Raw genomic sequence first — 21,686 nt, 5'->3', positions numbered from 1 at the left:
CTATTTAGAAAACTCCATTTTTCTTTTTTTCTTTGTTTTTTAGTGTCTTTTCATGGTCTCTTTCTTCCATTAACTTAATTGTTTGTTCCTCTAATCTTTTTTTTTTTTTTTTTTTTTTTTTAAAAGAAGAAGATATTATAGCTATTTTTCAAAATTTTATAACAAACATGCTTTCAAATTTTTAAAGTCAGTATTTTAATAAAATCTAGTGAGAGATTTATTGGTTTCAATACTATAAGCTTAAATCGTCTATCGTGATCTTCTAAGAAATTTTAGATATTTTTATAGACATCATGTTATTTATTAATTTGTCAATAAGAAAGCATGCTGGAAAACAATTATTCGTCAATATGATCTGCAAAGAAAATCATCAAGCCTTTTTGTATTTATTGCAAAATCATAACAGAGAGATTGCAAGATTGCCTACTAAAATCTGTTAAAGAAAATGATGTGGTAATCGAATCTACAGGGCATTTAATGGAAGATTATTTAATTATATTCTGCAAATGCACCTTCTGCATTAGATTATCCTCAAATTTATAAGCAAATTTCTATCCCACCAAGCACCCAAAAACCTACTGCCATTCTTCAAGAAGATCAGTACTACTACTAGGCTGTTTAGGTTATAAATGAAGGGTTATAAATGAAGGATAATGATAACTTTTCTTGCCTACTTATGAGTAGAATTGGGCAATATTTTGTTTTAAGCTATGTTTGGAACTAGGGAAACTTGAGGGGGAAAAAATATTGGAACGAAAATATAAGGGAGAAAAAGTAACCCTTTGTTAGGCTATGGATTTGCTTTTTCTTTTTTACTTCCTTTTATATTTATGGGAAAAGGAAAATCTTCACTGAGATAAGCAAATGTAGCATATATGATTTCCAAAGCATAAGTAAAGTAACCACTTTAATAGATCTGGGGTAATTTAACCAAAATTATAATTATTCAGCTTTGAAATGATAAAACTCCATATAAAAATGGATGAATCAGTAATCAAAATGGATAAGAGCAACAAAAAATTAGACTGTAAATGTAATCTATGAAACCACTTTGGAAATGTTTTAAATTCCCATTTCTACTTTTAATTCATTGATTATACAAGTTCATAGTTACACAACCCAAGACAGAAAGCAGTGATGCATAACCAATGGAAAAGACAATGCAAGAATTACAAGGAAAAAAAAAAAAAAAAAAAAAACTTACCGTGAAAGAAGCAAAATACAGATAGAGTTGACAAAGTTTTTACAGTTTACAAACCAATGATGCTGTCGATCCGATTAAGGTTGCCTACATGAACATTACTCTGAAACCATTTAGGCAAACCCTGAAACATAAGCTCCTTAAACTTTCCGCTCTCTGGATCATAAACAACAAGAATTCTGCTTTTGTACTCCAACAAAATCTCATCATTTCTCAAGAGGCATAAAACACGAAATTTTCCATTTCCTGCAAGGTTAGAAATCCTGAATGATTGGTTCACTTCTAGTTTTGGTGGTTTAGGAATTTGGCTTGGCATGCTGAATTCCTTAACCCATGATTCTTTCACACCATATTCCTTCATGATCCATATCTCCAATTTCCCATGACTGCAAAAGAAAACAGCAGCCAAACAACCTCTCAGAACAACCAGATGATAATAAGACCTCTTCAAACCATCATCACCCGGTTTTTGGACCTCCCTGAATTGCTCATCGGCAAGGTCGAAGGAGACAAGACCACGGCCTCGGCGGTACCTTCGAGGCAAAGTAAGCCAATGAAGTCTTCCATTAACTAACACCTGCTCAGGACACTGAGCAAGGTAGTGATAAACTTTTCCCAAACTTCTCCATTTTGGGCTTCCCAAAGTGAATGTCTGAACATCTGATGGTGGAACTGTGTATCTATGGCGAATGGGTTGGCTCCTGTTTCCTTTCCTGTAGTAGATGATCTTCACAACCTTGTATTCCTTGGTTTCTGGGTGGAAACCAAATCCATATACCACCTCTTGATTTGGGTACTGAATAGATTTAGGCAGTTCTATGTAATCCCTTAGGAAGGGATTGTATACATAGAGAGAATTGTTGAACAAGAAATCAGATAAGCATAGCATACCATTGCATGAGCCTACCATGACAAAATCAGGCATTGAAGAACAGAATGGTATGTGGATCCTTTTCACTACTGTGACTTTATCGTTGCTGCTGTGATATTCAGAAGGGAAATCCACGAAGTAGAGATAGTTTTTGATTGGATAGTCACAGTGAAAGATGAGGCATAGATTGTTGTTGTTGTTGTCTGCTGCTTTGTGTGAGTTTTGCAGGTCAAGAAGGTTAGGATGTCGTGCCAACTTGCGCCAAGCTTTGCATACATAATTGAATTGCACCTGAGATGAAAAGGGAAGCCTTGAAAGTATGTCCAGGATAATTTCATGAGGTAGGCTTTCCATTAATCCATGATCATCTTCTTCTTCTTGCTTGTTCCTCCTTTTGCGCTGTGTTTCACAGTCTGACTTCATGGCTAAGAAGGGAGGAGGTTTAGATGTGTGAAGAAGGTAAAGTTAAAAAAAAAGGATTTGATAAGAATATGGAGGCTAACATCTTAAAGGCGACGGAAACTGCAAGGAAATAGTGTTGGATGGGGTCCATTAATGACTTAAATACATAATACTGCCAATAAAAAAAAAAAGTTTGTTCCTTTCGGTTAGTGTTACCTCGAAAACGACACCGTTGAGATGAGCATTAACATTTAATAGCCACATGATTGTGTTTATATTTGTCAATGGTTTGAAGGCCCACAACAAGAAAAGTCTCTGTTCAGTTTTTTTTTTTTTTTTTTTTTTTTTGGGGGTTAAATATTGAAAAATCAGTATTTTATTTACGTCTTATGTATTTGTAAAGACCTATGCAGTTTCTATATCCATGTTGGCTTTTAAAATCACAAACCAATAGTGTTTTATCTTCTTCACAAAATATATATATATATATATATATATTTATTTGTTTTACTTGCTTTTGTATTTACGGTGTGGCTTGGTGGGGTCAGGGAATATGCTCTGAGGTAAGCAACGTGCATCATTACTTCCAAAATATGTAACCCCTGATCAGATTTGTGGATGCATACCAAAAGTATGTGATGCAGCTTCAACTGATAAACACTTAGAAAGATGAAATATTTCACAAAGTATTAGTAAGAACCAACGCGATCTTAGAAAATTGGAAAACAGGGAAACATTCTGATAAGAATTTAACAATTCTCGTTTGTAGTTTGAAGCTGACCAGTAGTGATAATGGGGAGTTCACTATTACATGTACCTTAAAATTAAGAGAGACCAATACATAAACCAGTGAAAAATACATAGTTTATTCCAGTGAGAAAACTTAAAACAGTTACACTACCAACAAGGGTATTGATTTGACTGTGGGAAGTTACACTACCAACAAGGGTACTGATTTGACTGAGGCTTCCCACATGAACAGGGTATAGATTTGACTGAGGCTTCCACATGAACAGTAGTCCTAAACCATTTAGGCAAGCCCTGAAACACAAGTTCCTTAAAAGTTTCCAGGCTTTGGATCATAAACAACAAGCAAACTACATCTCTACTCCAACAAAACCTCACTGTTCTTCAGGAGGCATAAAACACGAAATCCGTCACCATCAATGTTCGACATCTTCAAGAATATTTTACTTTTAGCTTTGGTTCCTTAGGCATTTGGTTTGGTATGCCGAATTCCTTTACCCATGACTCCTCCACATCATATTCCTACATTACCCATATCTCCAATTTCCCATTTCTACAATGGAAAACTGTAGCCAGACAACCTCTCAGCACTACCAGATGATAATAGGTCTTCCTCAAGCCCTCATCATCTGTTTTTTGGACCAACCCTCTGAATTTCTCATCTGATCAAAAGAGATAATAACCGGAGTATAACTTGGACACCAAGTAAGCCAATGGAATCTTCCATTAACCGAGACCTGTTCCGGCCATTGGCAAAAGAAGTCATATGGGTCCTTCACACTCGTCCTTGGTGAGCTTCCCAGAGTGAATATCTGAAAATCTGTTCGCCGAACAGATGCTATATAATCATTGGGGGGAACACCACCATGGTAGTCTTTCCAATAGTAGTTGATCTTCACAACCTTGTATTCCTTGGTTTCTAAGCGAAAACGGACTCCAACTATCGCCTTTTCTTGCTTCTTGTGCTGGATAAACTTAGGAAGTTCCCTTTAATCGTTTGTCAAAGGATTGTATATGCAGAGGGAATCATTTTGCAATGAATCAGATAAGCATGGCAAACTATTGCTTGAGCCTACCACTTCAAATTCAGGCATTGAAGCACAGAATGGTGTTTGGATTTTCTTCACTGTCTCTTTTTCTGCTGCTGTTATTATAATGAGATTGGAAATCTAAAAAGTAGAGCTGGTTTCTGATGGGATAATTAGAGTGAAAGATGAGGCATGAATCGATAATGTTGTTGCGTGCTGTATGGTAGTTTCGTAAATCAACGAGGTTAGGATCTTGTGCTAGCATGCTCCAAGCACTGCATACATGCTTGGATTGCAGTAGAGATGAAATAATTATGTCAAGTTTGATTCTCAAGGCAGAATTTCCATTAATCCATTTGCTCTTCCTGCTTCATCTTCATCATCTTCTTCTTCTTGCTTATTGTTCTTGCTTCTTCTTCTTTTACCCTGTGTTTCACGTCTGAGTAGTTCATGGTTTTCTAATAAGGAAGACGGGCAGGTTGTTGTAATATAGACTCTGATGTTTGGTAACCATATAGCTATAGTTAAACTAAATAATTTTTAGTTTCTGTAGCTACAAGCTGCCTCATTTATCTTTCCCCAAAATATATATATATATATATATATATATAGAAAATATTAAATCGCACATCTGATAAAAACAAATACTTTTATTTCATTTTCTATCTTTCTTTTCAAATATATAATACATTCTAGTTGTTTATTTAAAGAAAATAAAATTAAAATCTAAATTCAAATTCCATATCAAACAAATTTTCAAATTTAAAAGGTCATTATGTTAAAATCTTTTTTTTTTAAACTTAATTGCATTTTCATCATGACCCCAAAGACCAGCCTTATTAGAAACCAGCATGAAGTTAGCTTACTGGAAAACAGGGTAAATTTATTTATTTATTTTTCACATTTCTGGTTTGAACTTGGTGAGAATCCTTGAAGATGAGCAATTCAAGTGATCTAGAGCAATACAAAACCCATGGATGCAATTCTTACAAGTTTGTTTCAATGTGAAAACTTAGTTGGGAAAGAAAGTTCATAATTTTTTGAAGTCACATGCTCTAATAAAAAGTACCAAATGTAATTGAAGTTTCCCATATGAACAGCAGTCTGAAGCCCCTTAGGCATCCCCTCAAACACAACAACATTCTTAAACTTCCCACCCTTTAGATCATAAACAATAATACATAAGTAGCCTACTTCTATGCTCACACAAAAGATCTCACTGGCCTGAAACAACAAAAATATATTTCTTTAATTACCGGCAAGATTTGAAATCTTGAAGGGAAGGGTTTGCTTCTAGTTCTGGTGCTCTTAGGCATTTGGACTAGTATGTTGAATTCCATAATATCATATTCATTCATGATCTATATCTCCAATGTCCCACTACTGCGTTAAAAAAAACTGTAGTGAATAGATTTAGGCAATTCTATTGTAATTCCTTGTGAAGGGATTTGTATATTCAATAAACAGAATGTTATACGAGGAATCAGATAAGCATAGAAAAACCATTTCATGTGCCTAACAGGTCATTTTCAGGCATTGAAGCACACTCAATGGTGTTTGGATTCTTTTCGCTGTCAATATTATTGACTTTGTTGACGTTAAATTAATTAGGCAAGAGATGGGAGCTTCAAGGAAATTTATTGCTTTGGATAATCCATCAACTATTGCATGCTTTAGGCACTCAATTTTTACAGTGGTAAAAACTTTTTGCAACAATCCCCACCGTTTAATTTAGGATCAATTGTTGTTGTTGTTGTTGTTGTTGTTATTGTTGTTGTCTTTTCTCTTTTTTTTTTTTTTTTGTCTTTCTCTTGTTTGTTTAAAAAAACAAAGAAAAAAAAATTAAAGTCAATTTTCAAATTCTTCACCAAAACCAAAATTCTCAAAGTTTAAAATTCATAATATTATCTTGTTTTTGTGCATCTCATTTTAATGGTATTTATTTGCTCAGAGATTTATTAGTTCATTAGTACTTATCTTTCTTCAGCATTTTGACATTTCAAAGAAGGCTAGAACATAGAATGGAGCAATAATAGAGCTCCCAAAATAATAATAATAATAATAATAGTTAAAACTTTTGTAAATGGAATAGAGCTCTGATGCATCTAAAATGTATTTGGTGCATATCAATATCAATATGATCAATATCAACTACAAGAACAGGACATAGAATTTGACAAGTTTTTTTGTTTTCTTTTTCTAGTTGACCAGCTGTTGTATTTATGGTGCCGTTAGTTGGAACAGGGAATATACATTGAGATAAGTGAAGTACAAATGATTTTCAAAAAAATGCACAAAAAATTTATGATGGAACATAATTCTTATTACATGATCTGCAAGATTGAAAAAATCATTGGGCTTTTAGATTTTTGTTTTTATTTCTTCAATCAAACAAAACCATGAATTTAATTAATAATTTAAACTACAAATGATATAATTTTAATCCGTCCATAATGCAAAAACATTGCAAGATTGCCTCCTAAAATGAAAATTCTCAGATAAGCAGAGAAAAACCAGCATGAAGTTCAGCTTACTCCAAAATTTTATAACACACACAGCAACTACATAAAACATTAGAAAGAGAAATGCAAATTCCTACTAATTTCAATAGGAAAAGTTACATGGGAAAGAAGTTGCATATTATTTATTTATTTATTTTTTTTGAAGTTACATACTAATAAAAAGTACCAATGGCATTGAAATTGCCAACATGAACAGCAATCTGAAACCACTTAGGCATACCTTCAAACACAACATTCCTGAACTTCTCACTATCTGGATTATAAGCAATAAGGACCCTGCTCTTGTACTCCAACAAGATCTCACTCTTATTCAACATGCACAAAACTCGAAAACAACTTTTTTTACCGGCAAGTTTCGAAATCTTGAAGCAAGGATTCACTTCCAATTCTGGTTCCTGAAGCATTTGGATTGGTATGTTGAATTCCATGACCCATGATTCTTTCACATCATATTCCTTCATGACCCATATCTCCAATGTTCGATTGCTGCATTGAAAAACTGCAGCTAGACAACCTCTAAGCACCATTAGATGAGAACAAGACCTCTTCAACACATCATCCTCTTCATCATCCTCATCATCATCATGATCAGGTTTTGGTACCACTCTGAATTGCTCATCTGCAAGGTCCAAGGAGATAATAGCACAATCTAACAAGTTCCTTTGAACCTTAGTCAACCAATGAAGTCTTCCATTAACTAAGACCGGCTCTGGCCACTGAACAAGGTGGTGGTGTACTTTTCCCAAACTTCTCCAATTTGAGTCTCCCAATGTGAAAATCTGAACATCTGATGGTGGAACGGTATATCTATGGTGATCATGTTGGCCTCTATTTACTTTCCTGCAGTAGATGATTTTCACAACCTTGTATTCCCTGATTTCTGAATGACAACCAAATCCATATACCACGTCTTGATTTGGGTAATGAACAGTTTTAGGCAATTCTATGCAATCCCTCTTGAAAGGGTTGTATATATAAACAGAATTGCTATATAAAGAATCAGATAAGCACAGAAAACCATTGCAAGAACCTACCAAGTCGTATTCAGGCATTGAATCAGAGAATGGTGTTCTGATTCTTTTCACTGTCTGTTTGTAGTCGCTGCTGCTGTTGTGTTCAGATGGGAAATCCAAGAAATAGAGATGGTTTCTGATTGGAAAGTCACAGTGAAAGATGAGGCACATATTATTGTTGCTTTGTGATGCTATGTGTGAGTTCCACAAATCATGAAGAAGGTTTGGATCTTGTGCTAACATACTCCAAGCTCTGCAAGTGTACTTGAACTGCACCAGAGATGAGATCGGAAGCCTTGAAAGTACATTGACAATGATTTCTGGAGGAAGAGTTTGAAATGTTTTAGTTGATTCTATTTCATCATCTTGTTCTTCTTTGTTGTTTTTTTTGTTTCTTTTTGCTTCACAATGAGGGTTCATGATTTTCCAAGAAAGAAAAAGATAAAAAAAGTTTAGAAGAAAGAGAAGGAATAAAGGGAGAGAGACCAATATAAGGAAGAACAGAAAAAGTTACACGAAAGATAAGGAATAAAGGGAGAGAGATCAATATTTACAACTGTAGGCTTTAGGTGTAGACACCCGGTTTTACATTAAATAGGCAAGAGATGGAACCTTCAAGGAAATAGCATAGCTAGTAAAAAAAAAAAAAAAAAAAAAAAAATGATTAACAGCTATGATGTGTTAAAGAGTGTTAGGATAGGAAACAGAATAAACCCTTCATATATTTTTGTGTGAACTACTAAGTAATTTCCTTTCAAATATGAAGAATTTTTGTGAACCATCAAGTACATGAACAGTAAACATTGACCTGTTTTTTTTTTATTTATCGCTCTGAGATAAGCCAGAAGTGCAAAATGATTGCCAAAATGCAACTAAAATATGTAAGCGCCAACAAAGTTCGTTGCAAGCAAATCGCGAGGCAAATTCATAAGTGAGTTCGAGTCTTTTTCATAACATCAAATTTCAACATAATTTCTCTTAGTTTTTATGATTGAGCTTTCTTCTTCTCCATCATAAAAAAAAAAGGAGAAACTTATGGGATATTCATGCCCCTTATTCTCATATGGAGTTTGAACTCATCAGCGACAATTGGGGAGAGACAGATTAATATAAATAAACCTTGGAAATGCATGCAAATTAAGAATTACTAGGCTTATTTCCATGAGAAAATTAGTGCCTAACTTGGTAAATGGTAAAGCTATTTAGTATCTAATTTCTTTGGGAATGTGCTGATTTTTTTATGTTTGCATAAGGTGTAAAAATGTGAATCCAAAAAAAATTGTTTTCATATTAAAAGTGTGGTTTTAAAAAACATTAAGACTGTAATTTTAAACTCTTTTTAAAAATGAAAATCTACACTTATTTTAATTTAATTACTTATAAATTTTAAAATTTCCTATCATTTATTAAACATACTAAAAAAAAAAAAAACTCAAAAAACTAATTTCTAGAATTTAATCTTTCTGAAAATCAGTTTCTTCCAAATTTTAACGCTGTCCAAACAAGGCTTCAAGGAATACTCTTGACTGTTTTTGTGAAGTATTGTATAAGCCCAATTCAGGGAATAGTCATGAGACAGAGTCCAGAGTTTCGTAAGGAAACCCCGCACCTCCAAAACAAAAAAGAAGAAGGAGGCATAGAAGCAGGCTGGTCCACAGTCAAGCCCAACTATATTGGGCCCTATACAAGTTATAAATTACATCAAATTCTTAGACTCTATATTCTCAGATAAATATATTTAATTTTTTTTTTTTTTGGAATAATTCAGCTAATTTACAAATAAGAGCACAAATAAATACAATCCGGTTCCTTTTGTTTGTTTGTTTTTTTTTTTTTTTTCTTAAGTACTGCATTTCACACTATCCAAATTGCAACTTATAAAGCATTGTTATATAAGATTACTAAAATAATCTTACTCTTTAAATTATTTATTATATTTTTCCACAAGAATTTCATATTTTCCCAAATAAGTAGGCAGTAGCCAAACTTCCACCATGCAGCATCCTGTTGCGGCCAGAAGATGTCCGGCTTATTTTGCAGGGTTAATGGCAAACAACAATGTTTTCTGAAATATCTCTTCGCATATATAAACCAAAAAAAACCAACCAAAATAGGCCAAGAGGAAGATCCAAAAATCTCAATACATCAAAAACTCAAATCCTCTAATTTCCTCTACATATTTGCAGTAAACAATTGTTATAGCTTCTTTCATTTTCATTAAAAAAAAAAAAAAAACGAATAATAATAATAAAAAAACTATGGCCTGATGATAAGAACCAAGTGATTATTGGGAAGAAGCAAAGCAATTTTCCCACTTTTTTCAACCAACCCTTGCAGCAAGCCACCGGAGCTCGTAAAGAAATGGTGCTGCAATTCCTTTCTGTCAATGTTCCTCTACCACAAGTGGTGGCTGATGAGTGAGTGATGAAGGGTGGGAACTACCAAGATAACAAGCCTTGGGAAAAAGAATTATAAAACGAAATAGATGAGAAAAATAATAATAATAATAACAGTTAAAGGGGCTTTTAGTAATTTTATATAAAAAATGAACTGTGTTAGGGTGGGTCGAGGTCGGATTGCCATTCCGCGCACTTACTCTCATATGCTTCATAAATTTATTATTATTATTATTTTTTTCAATAAGCAACGGAGAAGCGGGCGGCGTGAGAATTTTCCATTATCCCATTATACAAAAAAGAAAAATAAAAGATAAAAATAAAAACTAATAAAGATAATTTATAAAAAAATAAATAACATATAAATATAAAATTCATTTTATTAATAATATATATATATATATATAGAAAGCCTTATAAAAATATATATATATATATATTGAGAGAGAATTTTTACTATATAAATCGTTCGCATGCGGATCATATTCAAAACGGATATTTTTTTTAAAAAATATCAATTTTGTGTGCATTCATAAGATTAATATTTTTTTTTAAAAAATATTAATTTTAAATGTGATCCACATACAGATAGTTTTTACCATAGAATTAATCTATATGTATATATACAACAAACATAATCTTTGTTTGTCTCTGTTTTAGCCCCATCCGTATATGAAATTATGCTTCATTTTCATTCCGATTCTATGTTAAATTGAGGATTTTTCATTCTCTTAGGGATGAATCCTGTAGAGATGAGGGACAAATTCCGTTTGGTTGGATCAGGGCTTCTTATTGCTATTAACTCCCAACCATTTTTTTAAAATTTTTTGCCAAAAAAAAAAGTTATTACTTTTTTATTCAATGAATCTGACATGGTATCTTCCCCGAAATACATGCTAAATTCCAAAAAAGAAAAAAAAATACACCCACATATTAATTCCAACCAAAAATTTTCCATTTAAAACTATGCGCTTTGATTGAGACCTGTTTGGCGCGTCTCACCCAACAATACTCAAAAACTTTTTTCCTGAAAAAAAAAAAAAAAAACTTGAAAAGACAGAACTATCCATTTCCATCAAAGTCAGAAAGTTGTGTGGGTCCACCCAATAATCTTACCCGTATATCTAAAATCTGATTGATGCCTAATTTGTAATCAGATGTAATGCCTATAAAAATTGTACACGTATTTGACTTGAAATTAGGACCAACGTTTGACTTTGACCTAAGACCAAATTCCAATAACCCACCAAAACAAATTTTTTCAATTCCAAATGCGTTTTCTTTCTTTATTGATTTATTAAATTAGAGATGGACATAATAATCATGTGGTTTGGTGGTGCACTTATGATTTCTAGTGTCTTCCCACAACATAAACACCATATAAATATATGTATGTATATATATATATATATATATAAATGTATACGTGCATGATCCAAGATAATATAGACAAATGAGAATATATATTACTTTTTTCAAAATATATGGGGACCCAAAAGTCATTTCCCTTTGTGTTATTTCTCGATTTATGTATTCTTTTTGTAGGTAAATTAAATAGATTCTTCAATGAAAACATTCATGGTTTGCAAGCTAGATTCATGAACTTTCCCAGTTGGTCATCATGATCATCACTATGTGTTTTTTCTTTTTCTTTTTTTTGTTTGTCAACCCGAATTAATAATATGGTATTAATGACGATAATACGGATGACGATACCTAACCTCATCATGATATATGACAGTGTTTTTTTTATTACTGTTGTAATAAACCAAAAAATAATATTAAGCAAGCATTAGGTAAACATATCTATCTCTCTAGGAACATTTTAGTGACAAAATTATTTTATTTTTTCAAACAATGATCATAGAGGTTTGTATCAAAATTGGTATGACCAATCATCATTGGCTATTCATCTTTGTGGATAAATAACCCCATTGTGTATCTTGAAAGAAAAGAAGATTAAGATGTGAAACGGTTTTTTGTTGGACTCTCTATAATAAGTCTTATTAATTAATTTAATTTAATTAACTTAGGCTTGTAATTACCTGGCCAAGGGCTTTAATTTTATGGGTGTAATTGTGGATTTCAATCTCCATGCCCCAATATGTATATATTAATAACAATAAATGCATATTTTCTAGGTATATATCCCCACTTAAGTTGACATATAATTACATCCAAAGTTGAAAACACCCTTAAAAGAGAGTTAAGTGGAGTGATGGTCATTGTGCCAAGGGTCTCTATCAAACCAAATTACAATAAAAGATTTTGATGCTTCCACACAGTCCGAAAAGCAATGACACAAAAATAGTAGACACATTGAACCAAACCCATGCATATATTTAATGTTATTTGATCAAAAAAATATAATTATATATGTGGTATCATATATATAGTTATGTTTTTGAATTTTTTCAGTTATCAAACGGTTGGAATTCTCTGATCATAAACAATGATTGGTTAATCTGATTTGATACAATCTGAGACTGTCCTTTTTGTCTCAAGCTTCATACATACATATGAATATATATGGGTCCCTATAACCTTTGTAATAAAATTGAACTGTAAAGGTATCTTAAAAATTCTCCTCTGTATATGCTAAATGTAGTGATTCTGATATAAACCCAAAAACCATAATATATATATATATATATATATTTATATATAAAGGGGCTCTAAGTTGTATAATTAGATAGCTTTAATTTGTCGGCATGTTGGCCTTTTGTATACCCCACACAAATAAAAAAATAAATTATATATATACATATATATATTTAAAAAAAAGGTTATAATAACTTATGTGAAGGTCCATAAAAGGCGGCCCATAAAACCTTGGTGATAAACACAAGCACTATCAACTCCACCACTACCAAAATACCATTATATCGATCAGGTTCACAAAACCCAAATAGAAAAAAAAACCAAAAAAAAAAAAATTGGTTTCTTATATTTTTGATACCCTTTTCCTGATCTTAACCCAAAATCCAATTTCGCTTGCGGGATTTCAAAGGCAAGGAAGGAAAGATGATGGGTCGGGTTCTGGGAAGTCTTAGACAAAACTTTCAGAACATAGGGAAGAGTCCAAGAGTTGCAGATGAGAGCATGTATGGTGGTGTTGGTGGTGGTGGTGGGGGCAATATTGAAATAATGGAAAGAAGAAGAAGTGGGTGGAAAGGGTTTTTGATTGTATACAGTGTTGTTAGAGCTCCATTTTCTCTCTTCTCTTGCTTTTCTCATCCACATGTTAATGGTGCTGACGGGGTTTGGGCCTCCGGCGAGTTTGCGCAGATATCGGAGATGAATCATCTCATGGTCAGCGATAGTATGCGCTATGCTATCTTAATGTAAAGTAAAAATTAATGTAAGTATAAAAATTTTCTCTTCTTTTTTTTTTTTTTTTTTTAGGTGAAAGATATGAAGGAAAAAAAAAAAAAAAAAAAAAAGAAGAAAAAAGAAGAAAGAAAGAGGGATTTTGATCATGTTTTGAAAGCTTGCATGGATATGTTTTAAGATGGTGTTCTACATATATATCCACCATCGTATATGTGGAAGTGCTCTTTTTTTTTTCCAGTATTAATTTTGTCCCAGACGTATATATATGTATGATGCCAATGGACTTGAATATCCATATATATATGAATGGAGCTTTTTGTTTTGAGTATTGCTTTAAGTTCTTCTCTCTCTCTCTCTCTCTCTCTTTATATATATATATATATATAGAATATATATATTGCTTTAAGTTCTTCTCTCTGTCTCTCTGTCTCTCTCTATATGTGTGTATATATATATATATATATATAATATGGGTGTATGTGTGTGTAATTGTTTTTGTTCCAATATTTCAAAGACATAGAGTTGAGAAAAATGTTAATGTTCAGGGCAAATTGTTTAATTTGTGAGGGTATATATACATATGTAGGCATAGTGGTGCTAATAAAAGTAATTGGAATAAGACATAATGATAGTGAGTTTGTACTTCCTGTGTTTCTTCGAATATCAAGTTTGCTAGCTTATGAGTAAGGGGAAGAATATGGTAGAGATTATTATTATTTGAGTTAACAAATAATAATTTCAAATTAATAGGGAATAAGGTTAGGATTAGGATCAAATTATCCATGCTCTATAACCAAATAAAAAATAAAGAGCTTAATATGGTGAATTTTAGAGTCAAAAACTTAAATTGCAACATTCTCACATTAAAAAGTACTTAAATGCACTTAACCCATTTTTTTTATATATTATATATATAGATATGTAATTATTTATTTTATGTCATATATATATATATACGTAATTTGTTCTTTATGTTTATCTTAAGAATCATGTGAAAAAGTATTCTTTACCTATCTGCCTTAATTAAACATATCTTCAAAAAATACCCTTAAAATACTAAAGAGAAAATCCCATCCAATTAATTTAATCATACAATAGCAATAAATGACCTTTTTTTTCCCCCCTGAATATTTGTGTTGACCACTTTCAGAGTATTCAGCATATTTATTTGAACTGAACAATTGTTTGCGGACAAACTATAAAGGAAATTTTGGTTATATTAATTAATATATACATTTGGCATATTTTATAAGCAGTACTGGGTATTCCGTTTAGTGATTTAGACATTCAGATGCAGTACTACCAGTAGTATATATTATATAGTATACAAATTATAAAAATTGACATATTAATGAGGCATTCAATTAATCGTACCTAGTCCTCTTTCTCTCCTAAATAAATATTGTAGGCCACTAAATCAACCATACCTTTTAAACAGTAATCCTATATATACAACTGGCACTGCAAAAGTAATGATGCTTATAGCCTAGCTTACATTGCTATACTCCAAGATATGGGAATATATTCCACAGTTTTTTTTTTTTATTTTTTTTATTTTTTATTTTTATTATATCTACAATACCCTACTTACCCATCATTCATAACCCACCACATCATCAATTTTCTTGATGATTCTGCCATACATATCCATGAATCACCCATAAATATATATAAATACGCATCCCATTAAAATATCCAAATTAAAATCTTCAGACTTTAATGAACTTTTTTGTACCATGACCATATTGTATAATACATATAGGGGAAGGTACCATGTACTTTTGGATGTAGCTATTCAAAGTTTAAAATGATATTGTGAAGACCTTCCTCAAATGTTTATTTTGTTTTGAGCCTAAAAAGAATGTTTTATTTTTTTTATTTTTTTATTTTATTTTAAATATGGAACCAATCCTATATGTATAAATGTCCAACAAAATTTTTATCCGCTCGATCTGATATAATATTATACTAAAATTTATAGTCATAACCATTGAATTTAGGACTTGATATATTTTCTCAAGAAATTATTATCAAGATGACACAATAAAAGACTAATTATATATATCCAATTTTTGACTAATTATATATATATATAGTATATACATACTTGAATTGGTTATGTTCATTTATTTAAAAAAAACGAATAATTGATGTTCATCATGGAAACTTCATTTTGGTTTGAGGATTCATGAAGAATTTGTTTTAAATATTATATATATGTATATATAAATATTTAAATTGTTGGAAACATAATTTCTACTTTATATGGACAAATACTTAAAAGTTATCATTTACATAATTAAAACTTTAGCATTAAAATATTAATTAAAACAACACTTTTAATATTTAACATATAATTAATACGTTCATATTTTATATTGGAAGTATCAATCTTACATGAAAATCATGAGTAAAATACTTTAATTATTAAAAAGTAACAGCAATCCAATATTTTATTTTTTGGTAAAAACAGCAATCCAATATTGAAAATTAGATGTGGATGAGGTTTCATTTAAATAATGTGGATGAAGTTTTTCTTTTTCTTTTCATTTTGTTTTTTGGTAAATAAATTAATGTGGAAGAAGTTTGTGAAATGTGAAAAGAGAAGTAATCATGTGGGTTTGGTTATTGTCCATGATAAGTGGGAAACAAAGGGATAGAGTCAACTGCTTCAACCTTACAATTTGATGGGAGTCTGTCTTAATGGGAACTAATGTGCACTAATGCTGGTGACTGCCACCCGTACAATTTAGTAGGCAACTTTGATCGCGTATGATTCATAATTTTCTTTCTTTCTTTCTTTTTTTTAATTATTGTTATTATTATTTTTTTTTTTGCAATTATTTTGGAAAAACCCTATAGTCTTTTGAATATTTGAGTGAAGAAGACCCAGTACTTTTTTTTGAAATTACAAGAAGACCCAGTACTTAGCATGTTACAAAGTGCGTAATGTACAAAAATGTATATGCAACAACTTTTTTATGAGGTAAATACGACAATATGGTAGTAAGGCTTTCATTTATTAATATTGGATTTGCTTAGGCATGTTTAAGATGTGCTGTACCTATTTTTAAAACTAAAGTTAAAGAATTGATTTCATAAGTTTCTGGTATGGATTATTAGCACAATGAATTTCTGAGCTATATTCACATTTGCATTTTGATTTTTGAACATCTTTTTTTTCTTTGGTCGTAAATTTTAATATTTATTACACTTTGATCCTTAAAACTATTTTATAATCTATTATTTAGTAATGTTGAGGTATACAATGCACATGATACAACAAATAGGGGTTATTTTGTAATTTTTTAATTTTATTATGTTCATGTTACAAGAGTGGTACAAAATGACTCATAACTTTTAAAAATTAGACAAAAAATAATTTCAAGGATTAAATGCACAAAAACTAAAAGTTTAGATACCAAATGTCAAAAACAAAAAAAAAAAAAAAACGTTTAAAGAATGAAGTGTAAATATAAGCATAGTTGAAGAATTTACAGTGCCAATAATTCTTTTAATATGAAGCTATCAAATTAACCTAATAAAATACTTATATCATATATTTTAGATAGATAATTTTGCTATAATGGTTGGCGTGTATGATGGAGATGCACATCCTATTATTAGCAATAAAGATACAATTATATATAAGTTATCAATAATGGATGTTCATTCTAACATTATAGTGGGCGTCGGTTCCCTGCTTCTACCCAGTAACAGGTCATAACAGACCTTCATACTATATCTTTTTTCCGATTTGTGTGTGTATTTCTGTTCATATAAAGTGAAAGGAAAAAGAGTGAGAGGAAGATCTAGAGTGCATCGTACAGTTTGTAGTACTTTGGAATTTTATTAGAAAGAAAATTTGCATTATCATAATCCAAATCTCTTATGCTTAATAATTATCTCTTATGCTTAATAATTACCTGTGGCCTTTTCACTATGTTTAATCATATGATTAGTCCTCCTTCACCCTTTTTCACATATTGTTTCGGCATTATTTCCATATTCTAATTGGAGTGACTCGTCTTTCAAAACTCCATTAGGATTATAATTATTATACATATCGCATCAAATTAATTAGCATTAAGTTAAAGATTCCATAGAAACATTCATGTATTTATATGTAGATATGTATGAATTAGCACAAAACAAATTTATGTATATACATTTGTGATAACCTTTAGGAGGCATACTCTCGTGAAAAAAATTATTATGTTTTATTTTTGGACATATATTAGTTAGCAAAAGAGATTTTTTAGTCATAAATTTGATGAATTTAAACTTAATAATATGATCATTGTTATCTAAGTTGTTTCAATTAAATCATTTTAAATTTTGAGTTCTAATAAATGAAAGGGTCCAAGAGAAGTTTTTTAACAAAATCAAATACTCAATATTGGAGAACCATATTATAAAATTGATAAAGTACAATTAAATCTTTCACTGCTATTGGTTGAGTTTTCTTACATGTTAGTACGTTTTAACATATACTCATGGAAATTTATTATAATTTGATTATTAACGAAGTGATTTAGCTAGCTAATGGAGTAGTAGGAGAAAAGTGTAGGTGGATAAGGTGTAAGATTTAACCTTTGTCTTATATATATATATATATATATAGAATCTTTTCGGTCTTGTTGCTAGCTAGCTAGCAATCGATTAGTTGAAAGAAACACAAACCAATGGGTAAAAATTGCTTAGACCAAAGTAACTCATGAAAGCAAAGATACCATATATCAATAATAATCACCAAAAAGAAGAAAACAACAAAAATATGCAACTAATAAATTAAAGTAAGTACCTTTCTGCCTCCTCTAATCTTATCTTTTGCTTATTGAATACGGTTTCTCTGAGTGCTTGAGGCTCTAAATTTCCTCTCCACATTTTCCTTTTTTGCACGGTTTTATTTTGAAAATGACACAAAGGGATAAAATATATTATCAAGGAATGATGGAAATGATTAATCTTGAAAACGACTAACCTACACTTGATCAAAACTATGATTAAAAATTAAAATTGTTCAATAATTTGTACTAATGCGTTCTGATTTTTTTTTATCTCTCTTGTTTTTTCTTCCATTTAAACAGTTTGTCCATTTGAAAACAGCTTAATAACAAATCCTATTGTTTTTTCAAAATTTTTTTTTTTAATTTGAATACCTTCTTTCTCAATAAAAAAAAAAAAAAAGAAAAAAAAAAAGAAGAAGAATAAGGAAACCTCTTTTATTATGATATATAATTAGTGAAATTAATTTCTTAGATGGATTGCTATTGACAAATTGAATTAGAGGTTCTAATTAATTTAGGCATACCCACTTCAAATTTATTTTATTTTGTGACTTCCCTCTAAATGGTTGTCATATATATATATATATATATATATCCAAAAAAATTAAAAGAATAAGGAACCACTAATTAAAGACTTTTGGTTAATAAATAATAAAAAATGATGCCACAGTACATATGACTTTTCTATGCGCTTTGTTCTTTTTATTTGGTTGCATACATGGACCACCCCATTATTTTTAACTTTGTTATTTGTTTTTACTTAAATATATTAAATTTCCAACCTCTTTTCCCCACTCACAACAGTGATAATTGACTTTTAATTATAATTTTTGTATTAAATAGGATTAATCACTATCATTTTTTATTCTGCCAAAATTTCCACGCGGAGAAAATAGGTGAAATTTATTATTATTATTATTATTATTATTATTATTAGTTTTTGATCATAATGAAATTTATTTAGTTTATGCGTTTTATATATAATTCCATAAGAAGCCAAAATTGCCAAAACGGCAAAACGCCCAACCGAGCAGACGAATAAAAACCCCAAACGGGATGTCGTACCGTGAAGGCAAAATGCTTCGTCGTCGTCGTTGTTGTGCACCGAAGACGGATTTGATCGCATACAGTATGTCGTATATGTGCAGTTTCTTCTTCGTCTTCAAGAGACGGTTTCGACCGCATTCGAATGTATTACGTGAGCCATGTTAAAATGCTTTAGTTGTTTATTTGCTGAAAATGACTGACAATATCAATTTGCCTTTTTTTTTTTTTTTTTTGGTTTTTTAAGAAGAAACCCGTTTCGGTTTATGTTTATGCTATATGATGTGGTAATTATTACTCTAATTAATATCATTTGTCACAGTCCAATGGTGAGCTTTCATTCCACAGAGCTTTAAAAAGATTGATTGCAACATGGTAAATAAAAATTATGCTCCCTTTTTCCCTTTATTAACATTGACATAAAGGAAAATTATGCTCCTTTCCTTGAAATTGATTGTTCCCTTCAAAGGGGGAAAAAAAAAAAAAAGGAAAAAAAAACAGAAAATTGACATAAAGGGTCATTGATGGTGGGATTTTGTTTGGATTTTTCTTACTAGTGAATATTTTTGTACTATCGGCTAAATGGGTATTTTATTACTTTTGTAAACTACCATAATTGTAATATCGGTCTTAACGTACTTCCCATTTCCCAATATGATGCCATATGGACGAAAAAAGGAATAAGTATAATAATAACAACATGCTTGTTTCTTGTAGAAAAACAGATTATTTGGTTGGCATGTGGGATACATAATTCACATTTAATCGTCCATGAAAAAGACCCAAAATTTGGGTTGAAAGTCTGAACTTTGACCAAAAAATATGTAGCATAAATGTAAATTTCTTGGACTTGGTTTTTGATTTGTTGCATTAGCTGCAAGAGCTGCATTGGACTTCATGATTCCTTTTCTTTTTTTTCGTTGCTGATAGGCATTGGACTTCATGATTCAGTGATATGTCTGTAGAGTTTTCTCTAATTTGTGATATTATCAAGATTTCATCTTCAGGGTTGCCTGCACTATGTAATGTCTAGGAAGTTCCATAAATGCCTAGAAGCGAACCTGCATAGCTTTCCTTTATGTTCATTAAGAGAATGTCATAATTTGTTTCTTATGTTTTTACCATATAGAAATTTGATCAGTCTGAAAGCTAAAGATTCTTGAGGTAAAAGGCAATGGCATTTTGAGTTTCCCTTAGGTCTTGCCCCTGAATGATGCTATGCTGAGTTTGAGAGCTATACATTCACTTTACACTATAAATATTGTGTAAAATTTCCAATTTAATGTAGGAGAAAAATAAAAAGGGAAAGGTGCCAAGCTCTTGTACATGATAAGACTCTAGTCCTCATATGAAGGTGATCTTTTGATGAAATATTTGGAAGGGAAAATTATTTCAGATCTTTTCCCATGATGATGAATTGGCTGAGTAATCCTAATCGAGTCATGGATGTTTCGGGATGCTGTTGTAAGTTCCAAAATTTGGCTTGATGTGGTGCATGGCCGTTATGTGGTGGCTAAGCGCCTGCAGTATCAGAGATGTGGCTAGAACTTTGAAAACAAGCAATCCTCCTCTCATAAACAATGTTCTCAAAACCAGGTGGCTGTCACTTTTTACAACTCTTTAAATGGACAGACTTCAACATCTTCAATTTATATGTTTCTTTCTAGGATGTTTGAGATATGCCATTGATATATGGATATTAATATGCTAATCTTTGTACCTAGAAGGATTCAGTGTTCTCACTAAGAAATGAGTGCTACATTTGATAGTTTGAAGATGTGGTAATCTTCTTCGCAACAACAGTTGCTTTATTTATTGAAATTTCGAGTCCTATCTGTCATGAGATGCATATGGTATATTAAGCACAATCAACAGGTACTGTTTGTATGATCTTTTACTCTGTCTGCTGCTTGCTTCCACTTTTGCTCAATCTACTACAAGTTGTTTACCATTATCCTTCATCACAATTTTCTTTGTCTTTCTTCTATTTGGTTTTGTTTATGACCACCCCTTACTTAAGCATTCTTTATCCTCTTGTCTTATAATTCCTGGAAATAGTTCTTGTTAAAGTTGGTAACCAGAATTATATTTGACTCAACTCGAAAAGTTCATGGTATGACCCGTTTGATGAAATTTATTTTGTAGAATTTTTTGCAGCTCTGTGGTGGTAGCAGAGGTCGAGATTTGATACCATACAATATGTTTATGCTTTTGAGATTTTTTTTGGTTGTATTGAGTTTTGTAGCAGCTCTATTTGCTCTCATCTCTTGTACCAATTTTTCAATAAAAGATTTGTTGTTCTGTACCAATAGTTTTTTTCCGTCAAAGATTTTCCACAT

At 31.2% G+C, this 21,686-nt stretch overlaps 3 protein-coding genes and 1 pseudogene across 3 annotated transcripts; 1 reads left to right on the top strand and 3 right to left on the bottom strand.

The window, feature by feature from the left end:
• Positions 1-1,058: 1,058 nt before the first annotated feature.
• On the bottom strand, positions 1,059-2,744 carry LOC107416983 (F-box protein At3g07870). The gene has a single exon (XM_016025534.4). The coding sequence runs from the start codon at positions 2,493-2,495 to the stop codon at positions 1,251-1,253; it is 1,245 nt and encodes a 414-aa protein (XP_015881020.3). The 5' UTR covers positions 2,496-2,744; the 3' UTR covers positions 1,059-1,250.
• Positions 2,745-3,398: 654 nt separating this feature from the next.
• On the bottom strand, positions 3,399-5,607 carry LOC125422043 (F-box protein At3g07870-like; annotated as a pseudogene).
• Positions 5,608-6,873: 1,266 nt separating this feature from the next.
• On the bottom strand, positions 6,874-8,408 carry LOC107416991 (F-box protein At3g07870). Its single transcript, XM_016025546.4, has one exon. The coding sequence runs from the start codon at positions 8,202-8,204 to the stop codon at positions 6,924-6,926; it is 1,281 nt and encodes a 426-aa protein (XP_015881032.3). The 5' UTR covers positions 8,205-8,408; the 3' UTR covers positions 6,874-6,923.
• A 4,593-nt stretch (positions 8,409-13,001) lies between these two features.
• On the top strand, positions 13,002-13,843 carry LOC107416995 (uncharacterized). Its single transcript, XM_016025551.4, has one exon. It carries the CDS (start codon positions 13,205-13,207, stop codon positions 13,526-13,528), a length of 324 nt encoding a protein of 107 aa, XP_015881037.1. The 5' UTR covers positions 13,002-13,204; the 3' UTR covers positions 13,529-13,843.
• Positions 13,844-21,686: the final 7,843 nt, after the last annotated feature.

The sequence above is a fragment of the Ziziphus jujuba genome, chromosome 4 (genome assembly GCF_031755915.1).
Source record: "Ziziphus jujuba cultivar Dongzao chromosome 4, ASM3175591v1".
Classification (NCBI taxonomy): domain Eukaryota; kingdom Viridiplantae; phylum Streptophyta; class Magnoliopsida; order Rosales; family Rhamnaceae; genus Ziziphus; species Ziziphus jujuba.
The sequence above is the reverse complement of the archived record's forward strand: the minus strand, read 5'-3'. Positions and strand labels throughout refer to the sequence as shown.

What these genes read in the sequence shown, in the direction of transcription:
- LOC107416983 (XM_016025534.4), bottom strand. Translation starts at nt 2,495, where the DNA reads ATGAAGTCAGACTGTGAAACACAGCGCAAAAGGAGGAACAAGCAAGAA.
- LOC107416991 (XM_016025546.4), bottom strand. Translation starts at nt 8,204, where the DNA reads ATGAACCCTCATTGTGAAGCAAAAAGAAACAAAAAAAACAACAAAGAA.
- LOC107416995 (XM_016025551.4), top strand. Translation starts at nt 13,205, where the DNA reads ATGATGGGTCGGGTTCTGGGAAGTCTTAGACAAAACTTTCAGAACATA.